At 37.7% G+C, this 16,306-nt stretch overlaps 1 protein-coding gene across 1 annotated transcript in view; it reads left to right on the forward strand.

The window, feature by feature from the left end:
• The window catches only part of LOC150109269 (uncharacterized), a 228,200-nt gene that overhangs the window by 2,507 nt on the left and 209,387 nt on the right, over window positions 1–16,306 (forward strand). Inside the window, exon 2 of the mRNA XM_090401977.1 lies at window positions 12,464–12,605. Coding sequence (XP_090258103.1) covers window positions 12,507–12,605 — 99 coding nt within the window. The 5' untranslated portion in view covers window positions 12,464–12,506. The remainder of the gene's footprint in view (window positions 1–12,463; window positions 12,606–16,306) is intronic.

Below are 16,306 nucleotides of genomic sequence, written 5' to 3' on the forward strand. Positions count from 1 at the left end.
TAGTGCTTGGTGCAATATTTAGGTTCTGCCTTAGAGTCTGCAGACATCATGAAAATTCCCCTGTAATAATACTTATTATCATACTGTATATTTTATAAGACCTCTTTTCTCAGAATCAACATGGAGTAAATTATATCCCAAAAAGTAGTATTCTGCATTTTCTAATAAATCCAAAAAAAAGTATTAATATATAACACTTGAATTCATTTAGCATCAGAAGCCTGGAGAAATTACTTCTTGGTATGAGACTTAATGCAGAGAGTCAGGGAAACTAAATCATCAAGGGAGGAATGAGTAAAATGTGTGTGAAATTTCAGCTATGGTATACAAACGTGATAAAAATATAAATGCCTTTGAATATGGTTATGTATGTGGCGAAGGAGTGGAAAAATATGCTTTGGGTTCGGACCTTTTAAGAATGTCTGGGGAGTGAAAAGAGAAAATTCCAGAACAAGACCAAATACATTGCATATCTAATTATAAATTATGACCTAGAATAGGCTAGGTCATAATTTATTATGTCTATACACAAATGCCAGGAGCATTAGAAACAAAGGGGTTGAGTTTGTTGCTTTATTGAATACGATGTGGCCTAAGATTGTTGGCATTAGTGAAACCTGGCTATCAGAATCAGATATGGTAAATGGGATCGAGTGTAACGGATATACTATTTTTAGGAATGACAGAAGAGAAAGGAGAGGAGGAGGAGTGCTACTAATGATATCAGATGACTTAAGTCCAGTTAGGGTAGAAATACAAGAAAATGATGATGGTAGCAATGTCCCATGCAGCGATGAGTTTGAGTCTATTTGATGTGAAGTGGAGTTTAACAGAATGAAATATATGGTGGGGTGTTGCTACAGACCTGGCAGTTCAGTTGTAGGGGACGAAGAAATGGATCGCCAATTTAGCCTTATGGGTACCAAGCGAATGATCGTTATGGGTGACTTTAATTTTCCAAACATTGATTGGGTAGAAGAGAAATCTCATGATCAGAAAGAACAGGAATTTATTGAATTGTTGCAAGATAGCTTTCTCCAGCAGCATGTGAAAGAGGGAACTAGAGGTCAAAGAGTGTTGGATTTGCTCATAGCATCAGAAGAGATCTATATTAAGAGTATGGCTATTTTACCACAAATTGGTGACAGTGATCATGCTGTTCTTTCTTGGGAAGTATCTACTTGTATTGAAGCTTTGATTAAATCAGGCTACATGCTGAATTACAATTCTGGAAATTATGATCAAATTAGACGATTACTATCTTTGGTCCCATGGTATCAGTTACTGAATGGAATAAATGTCAGCAATGCATGGAATCTTTGAAAAAGTGCTTGAATGAGGCGGTATCTGAATGTATCCCTAGTGTTCAAAGAATAAATAGGTTGGGAGTTAAATGGATGTGCAGTCTTATTAAGCTAGAGAACCACAAGAAGAAGATTATGTGGAAAGAATATCGTGAGAATAAGAGTGAGAGGAGTTATGAAATATATAAAGCTCAGGCCTGAAAAGTAATGAGTATTGTGAGAAAAGCTAAAACGGAGTATGAAAAGAAATTGGCCATGCAAGCTAAAGGCAATCCAAAAGAATTTTATCGTTGTGTCGCAAGCAAAAGAAAGAATGAATGCGGAAGAATAACTTTATTGAATGCAGATGGTACATGAGTGTCGGAAGCTAAGGAGATTGTTCAGTTAATGAGTGCTCACTTTGCTAAGATATATCAACCAAGTATATGTAGCATGGTGCTACTGCTACGTTGGATGAAGAGTTAGAGGTTCATGAAAATGAGGTTGAAGAGCTCTTGCGTGACCTGGATAAGAATTTGTCAATAGGGACAGATGGTATATCTGCCCGTTTGTTAAAGGAATGTTCAGCTGAATTGGCTAGGCCTTTCACACGTTTGTATAACTTGAGTCTCAGCTCAGGAATGATACCATAGGAGTGGAAGGAATGTATGATAGTTCCATTGCACAAGGGTGGTGCAAAAACTGATGTGTCTAACTACTGGCCTATTAGTATCTCTGGTGTGGTAGGGAAGATTTTAGAGAAGTTGGTAAGAACTCACATACAGAAATGGGTAGACATGCATTCTATACTTGCAGGGAACAGCATGGGTTTACTAAAGGAAGGTCATGTTTTAACAATTTGCTCATATTTTATAACAATGTTACGGCCGAGCTGGATAAAGGGAATGGATACACTATGATAATGTTGGATTTTTCTGAGGCATTTGCTAGGATACCACACAATAGGCTGTTGTGTAAACTGGAGAATATGGGATTAGAACATAATCTATTGACTTGAATCAGGGGATGGTTGACAGACAGATATCAAAAAGTGGTATACAGTGGGTGTGAATCTGCTAGATTTAAGGTAACCAGTGATGTACCTCAGGGTTCAGTCCTTGGGCCATTATTGTTCAATTTAGTTCAAGCAGGGTCTATCATCAGATTTGCAATTGTTTGCTGATGATGCAAAGATAGGCAGGACAATCAGGGATGCTACTGATATTCAGCAATTACAAAATGATTTGAATAGACTGGAAATCTGGGCAAACGAAAATGGCTGTCAGTTTAATGTTAGTAAGTGTAAAGTTATGCACTGTGGTGTGATTAGAGTTCCAGCGGCATATTATATTAGCAAGGTTATGCTACAAGAAACTGAAGAGGCAAGGAATCAAAGTTCAAAGGTCACATAGCAAAAGTTGCAAATACAACTCAGAGGATAATTGCTATGTTGAATCGAACCTTGACATGTAAGGATAAGGAAGTAATTTTGCCTCTTTATAAGGCTTTGATAAGACCACACTTGGATTACTGTGTGCAGATTTGGTCTCCCAGGTTCCAAGGGGATAAAGAAGCTGTGGAAAGAGTGCAAAGAAGAGTTACAAAGATTATATCCGGATTATGGATTTAGATTATGAGGACAGATCACGAGTATGTGGATTACAGACTCTGGTTAACAGGAGAAAGAGGGGTGATATGATAGAAGTGTATAAACTTTTGAATGGGTGTTATAGCATTTCAACTGATGAGATTTTTCATTATATGGAAGGTGGGGAGAGAACACGGGGGCATCCATGGAAGTTATATTTATTTGCAGTCAAGAAAGGGGTAAGAGCTAGGTTTTTCTCCCAGAGAGCAGCGAGTGAGTGGAATAATTTGCCCTTACGGGTAGTGAGTGCATCTAGTGTGAATGAATTCAAGGGTTGGTATGATAGCTGGGTTGGGTAATTTACAGCCTCCCTCGATGAGTCCTCGACTCCCTGGAGGTCTCAAGTAATAATAATAATATATATTTTTGAATTAGAAGGCAAAAACAGAATTTGAAACAGATAGTATTAATGAAGAATGCAATATTTCAAATCTGGTAAATGAATATATTACTGCCATATTACCATATTACCATATTTCAAATATGGTAATATGGCAGGTTGGAATCCCATCGTGGGCATGACTGTTTGTGATTGTCTGTGAAAATACTAGTGGTGGTGGTAGATTGCGTTGATGTAGTTGCAGTTTGTTGATGGATTGAGTGGTGGAGACAGAGTTGTAGAGTGGGTGCTCTCCCCCCTTGATGAGTCTTTGGACTCCCTGGAGGTGTCAGGTAGTAATAATTACTATTATTATTTGACATTTCCAGGAAATCCAAAGACTCGTCGAGGGAGGGCACCTGCTCTGCAACTCTGTCTTCACCACTGAATCCACCAACTGACTGCAACTACACCAACGCCATCTACCGCCGACCACCACTACTATTTCCACAGACAATCACAAACATCCATGCCCACGGTGGGATTCGAACCAGCAGCTCTTTGGCTGGAGAGTGGACACACTAACCACTCGGCCAACCAGGCTGGCATAATAACATAGATCTGTTAATCCTCCCTACACCCCCCCCCCCATGCACACAAGATTACATTTCCTGTAATGTTGAGCAATCACTTTGATCCTTAAAACTGAATATGAATCTGCACCCAACAAAAGGAAGTCAGATTTGGGTATGCATTCTTAATAGGCTGATAGCAGCAGCAGCAGCTACTCTAAATTGTAATCATAGACATCATGAAGTGTATGACTACATTTTAGAGTAGCATGCTGTCCATATTGATACATGTTGTACATTCTGTTCATATTGATAGCATACTGTCCATTGAAATGGGCAGTATTATTATTCCTGACACCTTCAAGGAGTCCGAAGACTCATCGTAGGAGGACACCTACAACTGTCTCAACCACTACACCGAACCTCTACTACGAATCATCTCCATCAACGCCATCTATCGCCCACCTCCACCACCACCACAACTAGTATGCTATGTCTGTAAATTGCGTGTATTCTGAAGGGCCGATTTGCCTGTATGCAGGATGAAAAATCCAAGTTTCCGGGAGGAAAAACCCTTCTACCTCTGTATGAGATCGGCTAACTCACCTTCAATTGAAAATCGTCCAGATAAAGATTCCTCCCGTCACAATGAGAATCGAACTTAGGCCTATTCAAACAATCAAAGGGTGCAATGTACCGTCGTTCTTCCAATTACGCTACGGAAGCGCTTAATATTCCAGTATGATATTCCAGAATGGGGGGGGGGGATTAGGTTTTTCATTTTTGAAGCATGTAGTTGTAGAATATTCTGTTTATACCTCAGTCTTCCTTGACAATGCTCTTTGGTTAAAAAATGAGTTTTAGCTGTAATTCAAAAAACAAACAAAAACTTCATGGAGAGAATAGGATAGGAGGAGAGGTATTACTAATGATAGCTGATGAACTTCAACTACCAGATGAATTTTGGATCTGATTGTGATGGTTAATTTGAGACTATCTGATGTGAGATATGGGCCAATAGGACAAAATATATTGTTAGTTGCTGCTATGGATCTTGGGGTGCAGAGGAAGATTTGGACCATGCATTTGCAGTTTAGCACAATGGATGTAGGCTGAGCAACTTAGCATAATGTGGGGGTTCAGCTATGGGGCTATAGAATGAAAGGAGGAAAGGGCATAATGGCAAGATAGAAATGGAATTTATGCAGTTACTAAGGGATAATTACCTGAAACAGCATGTGATGGAGGGAGACTAGGCATTTGAGAATGTAGGATCTGGTAATAGTATCAGAAGATCTATCTATAGCTACAGTAGCAACTCTACCCCTGATCTAGGAAAGTGACCATGCAGTCTTGTTCTGACATGCGGATTTCTCAATCAAGATAGGGTTTATGTTGAATTACAAAGCTTGTGATTATGAATATGGTTAGGTGGTAGCTTGGAGTGGTGCCATGGCATAAGAAGCTACAAGGATAAAATGTCAGTAGTGCATTGGGAGCTGTCTGGGATTGTTTTTGAGAGAGGTTATATTGGACTACATACCCAGTGTCAGGAGCATAAACTGAGTAGGGATTAAATAGAAGAGTAGTAATATAAAGTAGAATGGGGGGGGGACATTCTGGCAGAAATATAAACAGAAAGTGATCAACATGCTCATTAGCAGTACAAAGTGTAGGCAAGAAAGGTGAATAGTATGGTATGGAAGGCTAAATCATATGAGAGAAAATTAGCTAAGTAGGTTAAAGTAAATCAAGAAGAGTTTTTTCACTAAGTAACAAGTAAGAGATGAGGATTATGGAAGGATAACTTTGACTCATTTCTGATGGTAGGAGAGACAGAAGCAGAAAAAATAGTTGAGATGCTAAGTGATTGTTTTTCAAGGTCATATCATCCATTCCAGGTGGATATTGCTTTGATGTGACAGAGACCGATCTGGGAATCAAAGAGATGCTTTCCTTATTGAAATATATCAATGTGAATATAGTAGCAGGACTGGATGGCATGTCGGCCCATGTGCTACACGAATGTGTAAGAGAACTGGCAGTGCCTCTGACAAAGTTGCTTAATCTAAATCTCACTTCTGGCAAGGTTCCAAGGGAGTGTAAAGAAGTTAAGATAGTTCCTTTACATAAAAGTGACTCTAATCTCATCTCATCTTCCTTTTCCCTCTTTTACCTTGCAGTGTCGAGGGTTTATTAATCATCATACCTCAAACTGTTCACAGGATAAGGTGGTCAGCCCTATGTCCCAGTGTATCCTATGTCCGTAAAGTTCTCAAGGCCGGTTTGCCTGTTGTAGGATGAAAAAATCTCAGGATAAACTGGGGGAAAAACCCTTCTGTCCACGCCCAAGACTGACTATCTTGGCTATGGCTGAGGAAGAACCTTCAGCTCCTCACGTCACTGATGGGAATCGAACCTAGGACACTCCTTCCCCAGGCATGTGGTTGCAAAGCTCACAGCCACTAGGCTAACCGCATGGACTTGGCTCTAAAAGTTGGTTATAGGCAAAATTCAGGAATGGATGGATAGGAATAAGATATACCATAAGGGGCATGTATGGCTTTATAAAAGAGAGGTCTTAGTAATTTATTCACATTTTATAATAAAGTGACAGCAGAATTGGATTCTGCCTGACTTCACAAAGACATTTCACAGAATACCACATGGAAAACTATTACATAAGCTGTAGCAAATGGGAATAGATATGAGGCATGTGTTATGGATGAGGGGGAGAGTGGCTGATAGAAGGTGTTGGGTGTATGGTGAAGTGGAATCAAGGCAAATGGTGATTGCTAGTAGAGTACCTCAGGTTTCTGCATTAGGGCCACTACTCTTTAATTGTATATTGATGATATAGAGAAAGATTTAAAGAGGAGATATTCAGTTGCTAATGATATAAAACTGGGGAGGACAATAGTTGATGGAGGTGATGTAGATATCCTGTGGAATGGTTTAAAAAGATTTTTTTGAATTTATTTTGCCCACACATGAAAGGTCACAAGACCTATATCAGATTAGTGTTATGTGTGGGAAAAGAGGATAAATCGAAAGGAGAAATCTGTTTACATTTTTTTTTTTTTTTTGAATAACTGAAGGTTGTGTTTGTTAGTGGTGAGGCTGTACCAAAGAACAGAAGTAGATGGAATGAAAGAGGAGGCAGTGAATTTGGTTTGATGAGTTTCAAGATGGACTGTAAAAGGGTGTTGGTTAGCAGTGGCTCTTGTTCTAATGATTTTAGAGGAAAGCAGAGGATTAATAGTGGCCAGTTCAGCAGAACACTGTCCATAAAAGTATCTATAGAAGAAGCACAAGGCAGAAACTTAATATCTGTGTGAGAGAAAGGAATTGAAGTGAATATATGAAAGAGAGAGAGCTCATTAATTAACCAGATTGCTCTCTTCTGGGTAGCATTGAGGAATCTTAGAGAGGATTTTGATGTACCACCCAAATATGAGAGCAATATTCCATAGTTGGGTGAATTTGGGATTTATATAGAGTTAGCAGCTGTGAAGGTGTGGAGTAGTGTCTTGTGTGAAAAAGTACACCAAGTTTTTTTATGGTGGCTGCAGAAGCTATAGTTGAAATGTGTTTGTACCAGGAATGATCAGAAGTATAGGTCAGTCCAAGAAGGGATATCTGATCGTATTTGGATATATTTTGAAAGTATTGGGGGAATGCATGCTCTTTCTTGTGTGAGATCAGACAGGACTGAGCATTGAAATCTACATTTCAATATTTGAAATATGGGGTAAAATTGTTTTTACCCCATAAAAACAGAGTTCAGGACATTAGTCATGGTGAATCTTCAGGATTCTAATACATGAGCACTACAAGGTTTGCCAAATGAAAAGGAAGAATGGAGTGTACTGTCATCAGCAAAACTATGGATAAGACTGGAAGTCTGAGAGAGTATGTCATTTATATACAAGAGTAAGAGAGTGAGTGAGAGAATGGAACCCTGCGGTACTCTTGTTTTGGTGGGGAAACCATCCACCACAACGGTGAGCGACTAGTGAGAAAGTTGGTGAACCAGTTGCAGAGTGTGGAAGGCAGACCGTAGGATAGCAGCTTGCTAAGTAGACCCTGTTCTAAACCCAATCAAATACTTCAGAAATCTTGAGAGCAACTATGCGAGTTGTTTCTCTGAATTTTTCCATGGCCTGAGTCCAGAGGTGGGTGGTGAAAGCTAGAAGATTGGCTATAGGTTGCAAGTGATGAAATCCATATTGCGAGTCACTCTTTAGTTGTTAGTTCTCTAGGTGGCTCAGGAATTGATTGTTTATGTTTTTCATAATTTTAGAGAGAACAGAAGTGAGAGCAATTGGATGGTAATTCGTTGGTTGAATTTTATCACCTTTCTTAGGGATGGGCTGGATGTGGACCTGTTTCCATGTGCAATAATCATTTAGTGCCATTGAGTAAAATTATACTATTTCTCACTTTAAGCGAGTGATTAATCAGTTAACACCATTTTTTTTACGTTATGCGAAACCTTATCGTCAATCTGCAGTGAGCAGGGGCACTTGTCAGTGTAGTAGGCAGTGATCGATGACACTCAGCAGTTGACTCAAAGCTATCATTGCAAGTACACGTACAAACTCTTTTGTCCTTTTGCTCAATCACTTTTACTTAATTTTGCTTTAATTCTAATACTTATAAGGCTTTGGTGATCCAGCTTATCCGTGGTCTGCCTCTTCTCTGTTATAGTGGTTTTCTGTCCCTGTAGGGCAATGTAAGGTAATCTCTGTTGATTCATTCTGTTCACCAATATTAAGAAATCTGCTAAGATCAACAGCCTTCAAGATCTTTCAAGAAAGATCTTGAAGGCTGTTGTTGTTTTCATTAAGAGAAGAGTGGTGAAGATGGACTCATGAAGTACTCAACCCGTCTTGACGGAAGAGAATTAATCATAAGGCTTGATAGGATGATTTGCAATTTCACATGGATGCTTTGACAGGCATACCAACTTAGAAAAAAAAAAAATTGTGCCAATAGTGTTGCCATCTATGGTCGAGGCCAAGAACTTTTCAGACTACCCTCGTATTTCCTATATACAAGTAGTCAACAGGTGTCACACCTTATTACTAAAATACTCTGGATTAGAGATAGATGTTGAAAGTTTTTTCAGGGTTATACTATAAATTAAAGATGTCAAGAAATTATATTCTTGGTTTCATCCTTTATCCAAGTGTAAGAGATGAAGTAATTTCACGACTGGGCTACTTGTGTATAGAGGCAAATGACTTCACATCAGTTGCCTTAGTATCCCATAATGCAAGACACATATCCTAATGAACATGTATAATGCTATGCATTTATGGAAAGGCCACTACCCAGAATGGTTTTGACCTTTATTGAGGTTTCATCAGTGGGAGCCCAACCAAGAAGAGATACCAAGGTTGAAGCTTTTTGGAGGCTGAGGAAGCTATGAATGTTGCATGTTTATGCCAGTATAAGCTGGATATGAAAGTCAATCCAAGTAGGGAAAACTGAACTAGACTGAAATTGAAATATTATCAAAAAGTAAGAGGGAGGATAGTATGATTTTAGAGTAGAATTGCTCCATATGAGAATGGTGAGGAGATCAGTGTTTAAATACTCAGTTTTGAAGATTGAATCATTTGGGTACTATATGGTTCTTGAAGAAGAGAAATGGAGGATTGTCATTGAAGAGAAATGATATTGTTATCAGTAAAACTGTGGATAGGATTTGAGGTTTAGAGAGATATAATAAATTTAGTTTAATCCTTTATCCAAGTGTAAGTAAACAAAGTTTGCACTTGAAAATATCTTCAGGACTGAGGTAAGATGGTACATCCCTTGGCAACTCGTAGCAAAGGTGGACCTAGCTCTCATCACTCCTTGTCTCAGTATCTCCCACAATGCAAAAGCACATCTCCTTGTGGACACATATACTGCTATGCATTAAGGGAAGGGCCACTACCCAGACCGGTTTCGACCTTTATTGAGGTCTCGTCAGTGGGAGAAAAAGTTTTGAGCAATTATTTATTTTAAATAAATTTATTTATTTATTTAATATTTATATCAATTATTTATCTGGAATAAATAGTCATGAACTGTTAGAAATATCAAGATAAGTGCCTTCCTAGCACAATTGGAAGAATGACAGTACATTGCACCCTTCGATTGAAAAGTCCTGAGTTCAAATCTTGTTGTAATGAGAGGATTCTTTATATGGATATTTTTCAGTTGAAGGGTAGTTAGCCAATCTCATACAGATATAGCAGGGTTTTTTCTCTTGAAAACTTGGGTTTTTCATCCTGTTGATGCACAGACAAAAAATGTTGTTGGTAGTGATGGGCAGTAGATGGCACTGGTGGTAGTTGTGTGTAGTAGGAGAATTCAGTAATAGAGGAGATGGTGAGATATTTGTGGTGTACCGGAGTAGATTGCCCTCCCACAATAAGCCCTTAGACTCCTTGGAGGTGTCACGTTATAACAATACTAATATTTACAATGTGACTGGAAATCAGATAAGATGAGCATTGTCATCTAAGTACATGTTTGACTAGTCATATATAAAGAGGGAGAGAGAGAGAGTAATGTGGCCAGACATCTACATGTATTTTTATTGCTAGAGGTAAGCAGAAATTAATCAGCACACATGCTGGTGCATGCACAGTGAATGAAATTTGCATGGGAATTAAAGGTGTGTACTCTTACTCTGTAGCTCATTTGGTATAGACGAAGTCCTTTGGTCAGAAAGACCTGGGTTCAATTCCTGTCCATGACATGAGGAACCTTTATCTGGTCTCTTTCTATTAAAGATGGGTTAACTGGTCTCATATGGAGGTAGAGGGTTGTTTCTCCCTCAAAACAGGTAAACTGGTTCCATGAAACACACGCATTCGGCTACAGTCATAAATACTTATGGCAAGGAAGGCAACAGGAAACTACCTTGCTTTCTAATCATCTCCCTAGTAATCAGTTGCAACCCTCTCAAAGAGAGAAAGCCACAGAATTAGGATAGGCTATCAACAGCACAGGCAGCTTAGTTCTACTCAGTAGGTTACCTTCAGCCAAGAAGTGCAGTATAGTTAGTTATTCCATGTGGTTTTCTGTTGGATGACTGTTTTTTTTTTAAACTGGTATTTATTTTTATCCTATTCGACAACTTGAAACAGTGCCGAAGATATCTTATGTACACATTTTTCAAACTGATAATACAAGATCAAATTAAAAATTTAAGACTGTGGAAGAAATGTTCACATCTTCCAAATTTAGCAGGATTTAACTGATGTAGAAATAGAGTAGACTTTTCTTAATAAAGTAAGATTTTTTTTTTTAATACAAATTTAATGATTTTTTTAATAATGTTACCTTACTATAGCACACCGTCTGGAATTCCCACTGCACTTTACTGATTGTCATTTAAGCCTGTCTCAGTATCATTAACATGCAAGTTAGACAATAATGATCTGAAACAGACTTCTATGGCATTCCACTAGTGACCTTCCTCTTTTGGAATATCACTCCTCCATACACAACTATTTCTGGATTTTCATTTACCTCTATTTCTAATAAATTCTCACCTAATTTTTTTAATATTCTTTTCTAATGTAATAGTTTTATGTTATGTGCACTTTCTATGGGTTTTTATTTCTTTAATCATAGCTGTTTTGGAGATCTTGATATGTTTTCTCTAACAGCATATCTTCTGTTTGTTATATTTCATATTATCTAATCAATAGTAGATTTCAGGCTTGCTTTCTAGGTGTATTTATGTACATCTTTATATATATAAAAGGATACAAAGATGCATTTCTTTGTTTTTCTTTCAATAATTTCAAACTTTACTATTTTCATATTATTGATTTTTTTTGTGTGTGTGTGAGTATGAGTGAGTTAGTGACTGTCACCAGGGAAATTTGTAAATCTTTTCTGGGTGGCAGTTCACCCATAGCTAGGCTGTTTTTTTTTTTTTTTACATAGTTCTTGCTCTGGAGACAAACATGAAACTTTCCCAAGCCACTTCAGATCTCCAATAAGCAGGGCACTGAGCAATGAAATTCATCTTCCACCTAAAGACATTCGCATACACATTCATGTCCATGGCAGGATTCAAATCTTAGCCTGTTGGTGAGAGTGGGTATTGCAACCAGCTGGCATACAATTTATTTAATTGTTTTTATTATCTGTGCTTGCATTTAAATTAAAGGTAAAGGTGTAAAAAAATTACTGAATATTACACATTTCTAAATGTACCGCATCCATATGTCATACTTCACTGTTAATAGAGTTGCCGGTATGCTGTGCCATTGCTTACCGTCTCAAAAAAAGAACTGAGTTTGAGGCATGTTTTAATAGGCTATATGTGACAGTGAGACCTCCTATGACAAGTGTTTCAATTCCATAGAAGTCTGGTGATAATAATTTATCTGGGATTGGTATACAAAGTGTCATCTTCACTGATACTTTGTATACCATTTGGGTATGTGCATTTGGGATTGGTATACAAAGTATCAGTGAAGTTTGACATTGCCATTTTAGTTCACCCAATTTTTCTGATTTCTTCATTTATGGATGACTTATAGTGTAATAATAATTTAAATTAGATTTGACTTCTTTTTTTACCATAGGAAAATTATTCTGATGTGTATTGTATATACAATTTTAGGTGGATTTCTCTAGTAAGATGAAAGAACCTTATAATTTTGAACATGGGCAATGTTGAAATGCATGATTTGGCACCTCTGCAAGAAGATGAAAGAAAAGAACTTGATCTGAGTCATAAAGTTGATTACAGAGCATATTGTAAAGTAAGTATTTTATGTCTGAGCTTTTATGACATTTTACATAGCACAATTGTAGTCTGTGTACATTGTTATTTTTATTGAGGTGCAGATACAATCAAAGTCCAGGAATAAACAGTATTACTCAAGAAACTGATTTATAGTTGATTTTAAACTAAGGTTCTGTTGATTTTCTAAAGAACTGAGTTAACAGGTAGAAAGCAAACAACAGATAAATGCAGAGAAAAATAATAAAAGATTTGATGTGCACACTTTTTGCATTCCCCTTGCATGTTAAAAGTAGAGTGGGGGGTGTTACTGGCCTTTTTTTTTCACTCTGCAAAATAAAATTTGTCTTACTTAAACCCTGTAAAATGTAATTTTTCTCTCCATTGATGTACTGTGGAAATTCCATAATAATTATACCTTTGTGTGAACTTGATTTTTTCATTCTGATAATGGTAGATTTTCCATTTAGTCATAACATGATTGCTTGAATGAACAGAAGATTTGTTATATCCTAGATTAGGGAAAGAGATTATATGTTCCATCTTTGGTAGAGCAGATAAGAAAAGTTAATTCAGTGACCATTTGAACTTAGTGACAGGTCATACTTTTACAGAATTTTGATTATTTTTCTGGAGTAATTTTTAGGCAGAGAATCATCATTGTCCAATCATTCAGTGTCCATTGGTGTTTAGTGTTCTTTTTACTATTCCTTGCTATTTCTCTCTGTCCATTGCCAGATGACTCAAATCCTGCAAACTCTTTCCACACCATTCCTTCACATCATCTGCTCACTGTCATCTTGGCTATCTCTTCTGTTTGTACTGTCCATTGTACCAAACATCAAGGTTGCGATCTTTCTACTGTTATCCATACTGTAGATATGTCGAAAGCTTAAGTTTCCTTTGAATTATTTTTTGCATTAGATTCTCTTTGCAGTTTACCTTCCCATACAGTTCTTCATTTGTTACCTTATGCACACATCCACTTTCTAGAACATGTTCTTTCAAAAGCCAGTGTTCATGTCACAGAGTCTTTGGCCATTATTATTATTACTATTATTACGGGCAACTCCAGGGAGTCATTAGACTCATCGAGGGAGGCCCCAATCATATTCATCACAACTATTCGACATTCATACAGTATCTATCATACCTCGCCTTAAACTCTTTCACTGTCACAGCATCCACCACAGACTCAGGGAGCACATTCCACTCATTCACTACTCTAAAAGTAAAGAACCCAGCTCTAACACCTTTACTAACCACACTTTTGTCCAGTTTCCATGGATGTCCCCTAGTCCTCCCACAACCAGCCCTGTTCTCAAAAATATCTTCTGAATTAATTTTATAGAAACCCTTCAGTAATTTGAATGTCTCAATCATATCTCCCCTCCTCCGCCTATCAACCAATTTTTGCAACCCACAAATCCTCAACCTGTTCTCATACAGTTCATTCCACAGACCTGCTATCATCTTGATCACTCGTCTCTGGATCTTCTCCACCTCCTCCCCATCAAGAAGAAACCTAGGTGACCAAATCTGAGCACAGTAGTCGAGATGGGGTCTTATCAAGGCTCGATACAGAGGAACAATAACCTGCTTGTCTCTGCTTGTCAACGTATTCTTCAGCAACCAAGTGATTTGATGAGCTGATTTGGCCACTTTTGCAATGTGTCCCCTAAATTTCAATTCCTTATCCACCAACACTCCTAAATCTCGTGCCTCATCAATTTCCTGGAGCACGGTTCCACCAATGCAGTAAACTGCCTCCAATCTTTTCACCCCAAAATGCATAACTTTACATTTTGCCACATTAAATTGACATCCATTCTCCCTAGCCCAGACCTCCAATCTATCCAAATCATCCTGCAAAATTTTGACGTCATCTGCATTCGCTATTGCCCTACCCAACTTCGCATCATCCGCAAACAAATGAACTGTTCCTCTCAAATCCTTTCCTATATCATTTATGAACAAATTAAACAGCAGTGGTCCAAGAACAGATCCTTGTGGCACACCACTAGTCACAGGCCGTCTTGTGGACTCTACTCCTGAGTAAACCACTCTCTGATATCTCTCCTTCAACCACCCTCCTATCCATCTCACCAACCCTATGTCCATTCCCATATGCTGCAATTTACTGATTAGAATTCCATGTGGTATCCTGTCAAAGGCCTTAGCAAGGTCCAGTAGAATCACTGTAAACCCATTACCCTTATCCAGTTCAGCCGTCACTGTGTTATAAAACTTGAGCAAGTTACCGAGGCATGATCTACCATTCACAAAACCATGTCTTACAACTGTAGAGAGCACTTGTGAATGGGTATGTTTTCAGCCTTCTCAGTTTTGTGGCAAGAACCACCGATTTACTTTTCCATATCTTATCCATTGTCTGAAGATTTACTTTTGCTTTTGTCATCGGAGACCATCTCTTTTTTTTACAGTCAAAATCACGTGTCATTTTGTTTCCTAGGTGCACAAAGTTCCTCTTCCATGTCTTGTCTGTTTATCTTTAATTGATTTTTAATTCCTCTTCTCTCCAAATATCATTGTTTTTTGTTTTTTTGATATTCATTATCAATATCTTCCCTTAACTTCAGCACTATCCTGTCTAGTTCTTCATCTTTACTAATGACTGTCATCTGCAAATCATTAATCATTGATTTTTGTACCTTCATTTATATTTTTCTTTGACATCCATTGTTCTTTCCAGCAGCATGATAAAGATGTTTGAAGATATTGGATTTCCTTGTCTCATGCCTCTTAACTATCTTCCTGTTTCTCCACAATTTATCACAGTACTTCTGTATTATCATTGATATTCTGCAATAAATATATCTGGTTCCTGTCTACTCCAGGAGATTTGAGTTCATAATTCATACTCTTGAATGTGCTCTGAAAGTCAACAAAATGGCATGAATATTTTTATTTTTATGTAAGGCTTTCTCCACAATTAACTTCAACATTAATATTTGGTGCACAGTACTACTGTCTCTTCTGAATCCTATATGTTCATCTTCTAGGTTTTCTTCCATTAGTTTCCTTATCCTTTCTGTTAATTCCCTCAATTCATCAATCGAACTTGTTCGGACATTTACCCCCTCCCCCCTGTGTCTTACATAACTGAACAGTATCTTTTCCATCTCTCTTATTTCTTCTACATCCATCAAGATTTCACTCTTTTCATTTTTTATAGTTCTCTGCTTTGGCTCCATTTCTCGTTGATGTGTTTGATCATCTTGTATACTTCTTTTATTCTATATTCATCATAGTATTTGTTGATATTCTCATTGTTCCTCTAACCACTTTGATTTGTCTCTTTTAACCACCTTCTTCACTTCATTACCTTTATACTGTTCTTCCATTTACACAGAATATCTCTCCTAATCTTTAGTGTGTTTTTTTCTTGGATTAACTTTAATGCTTGTTGTGAGATTCACTTCTTTGGTTTCTTCCACTACTCTCAACTGCAGGCACCATTTTGTTGTTATCTTTCAGTTCCTTTTCTTTGATGGATTTCAGCACTTGAGCACTTTCCTGTAAGCCTCCCTGATTTCCTCATTCAGTATCCTTATGTATAAGAGAGACATCATCATCAAATTCCTGCCATGTACCCTCAAGGGGAGTACAGGATATGATAGTACTACATGAAAAAACTACATCATTACTAACTTCCTATCTACAATTTTCCTCCAAATTAGTCTGTTACTTGTCAAGACT

Source organism: Typopeltis vanoorti, chromosome 2, assembly GCF_054136105.1.
Source record: "Typopeltis vanoorti isolate ZY-2024b chromosome 2, IOZ_Tvanoo_1.0, whole genome shotgun sequence".
Taxonomy (NCBI): Eukaryota; Metazoa; Arthropoda; class Arachnida; order Uropygi; family Thelyphonidae; genus Typopeltis; species Typopeltis vanoorti.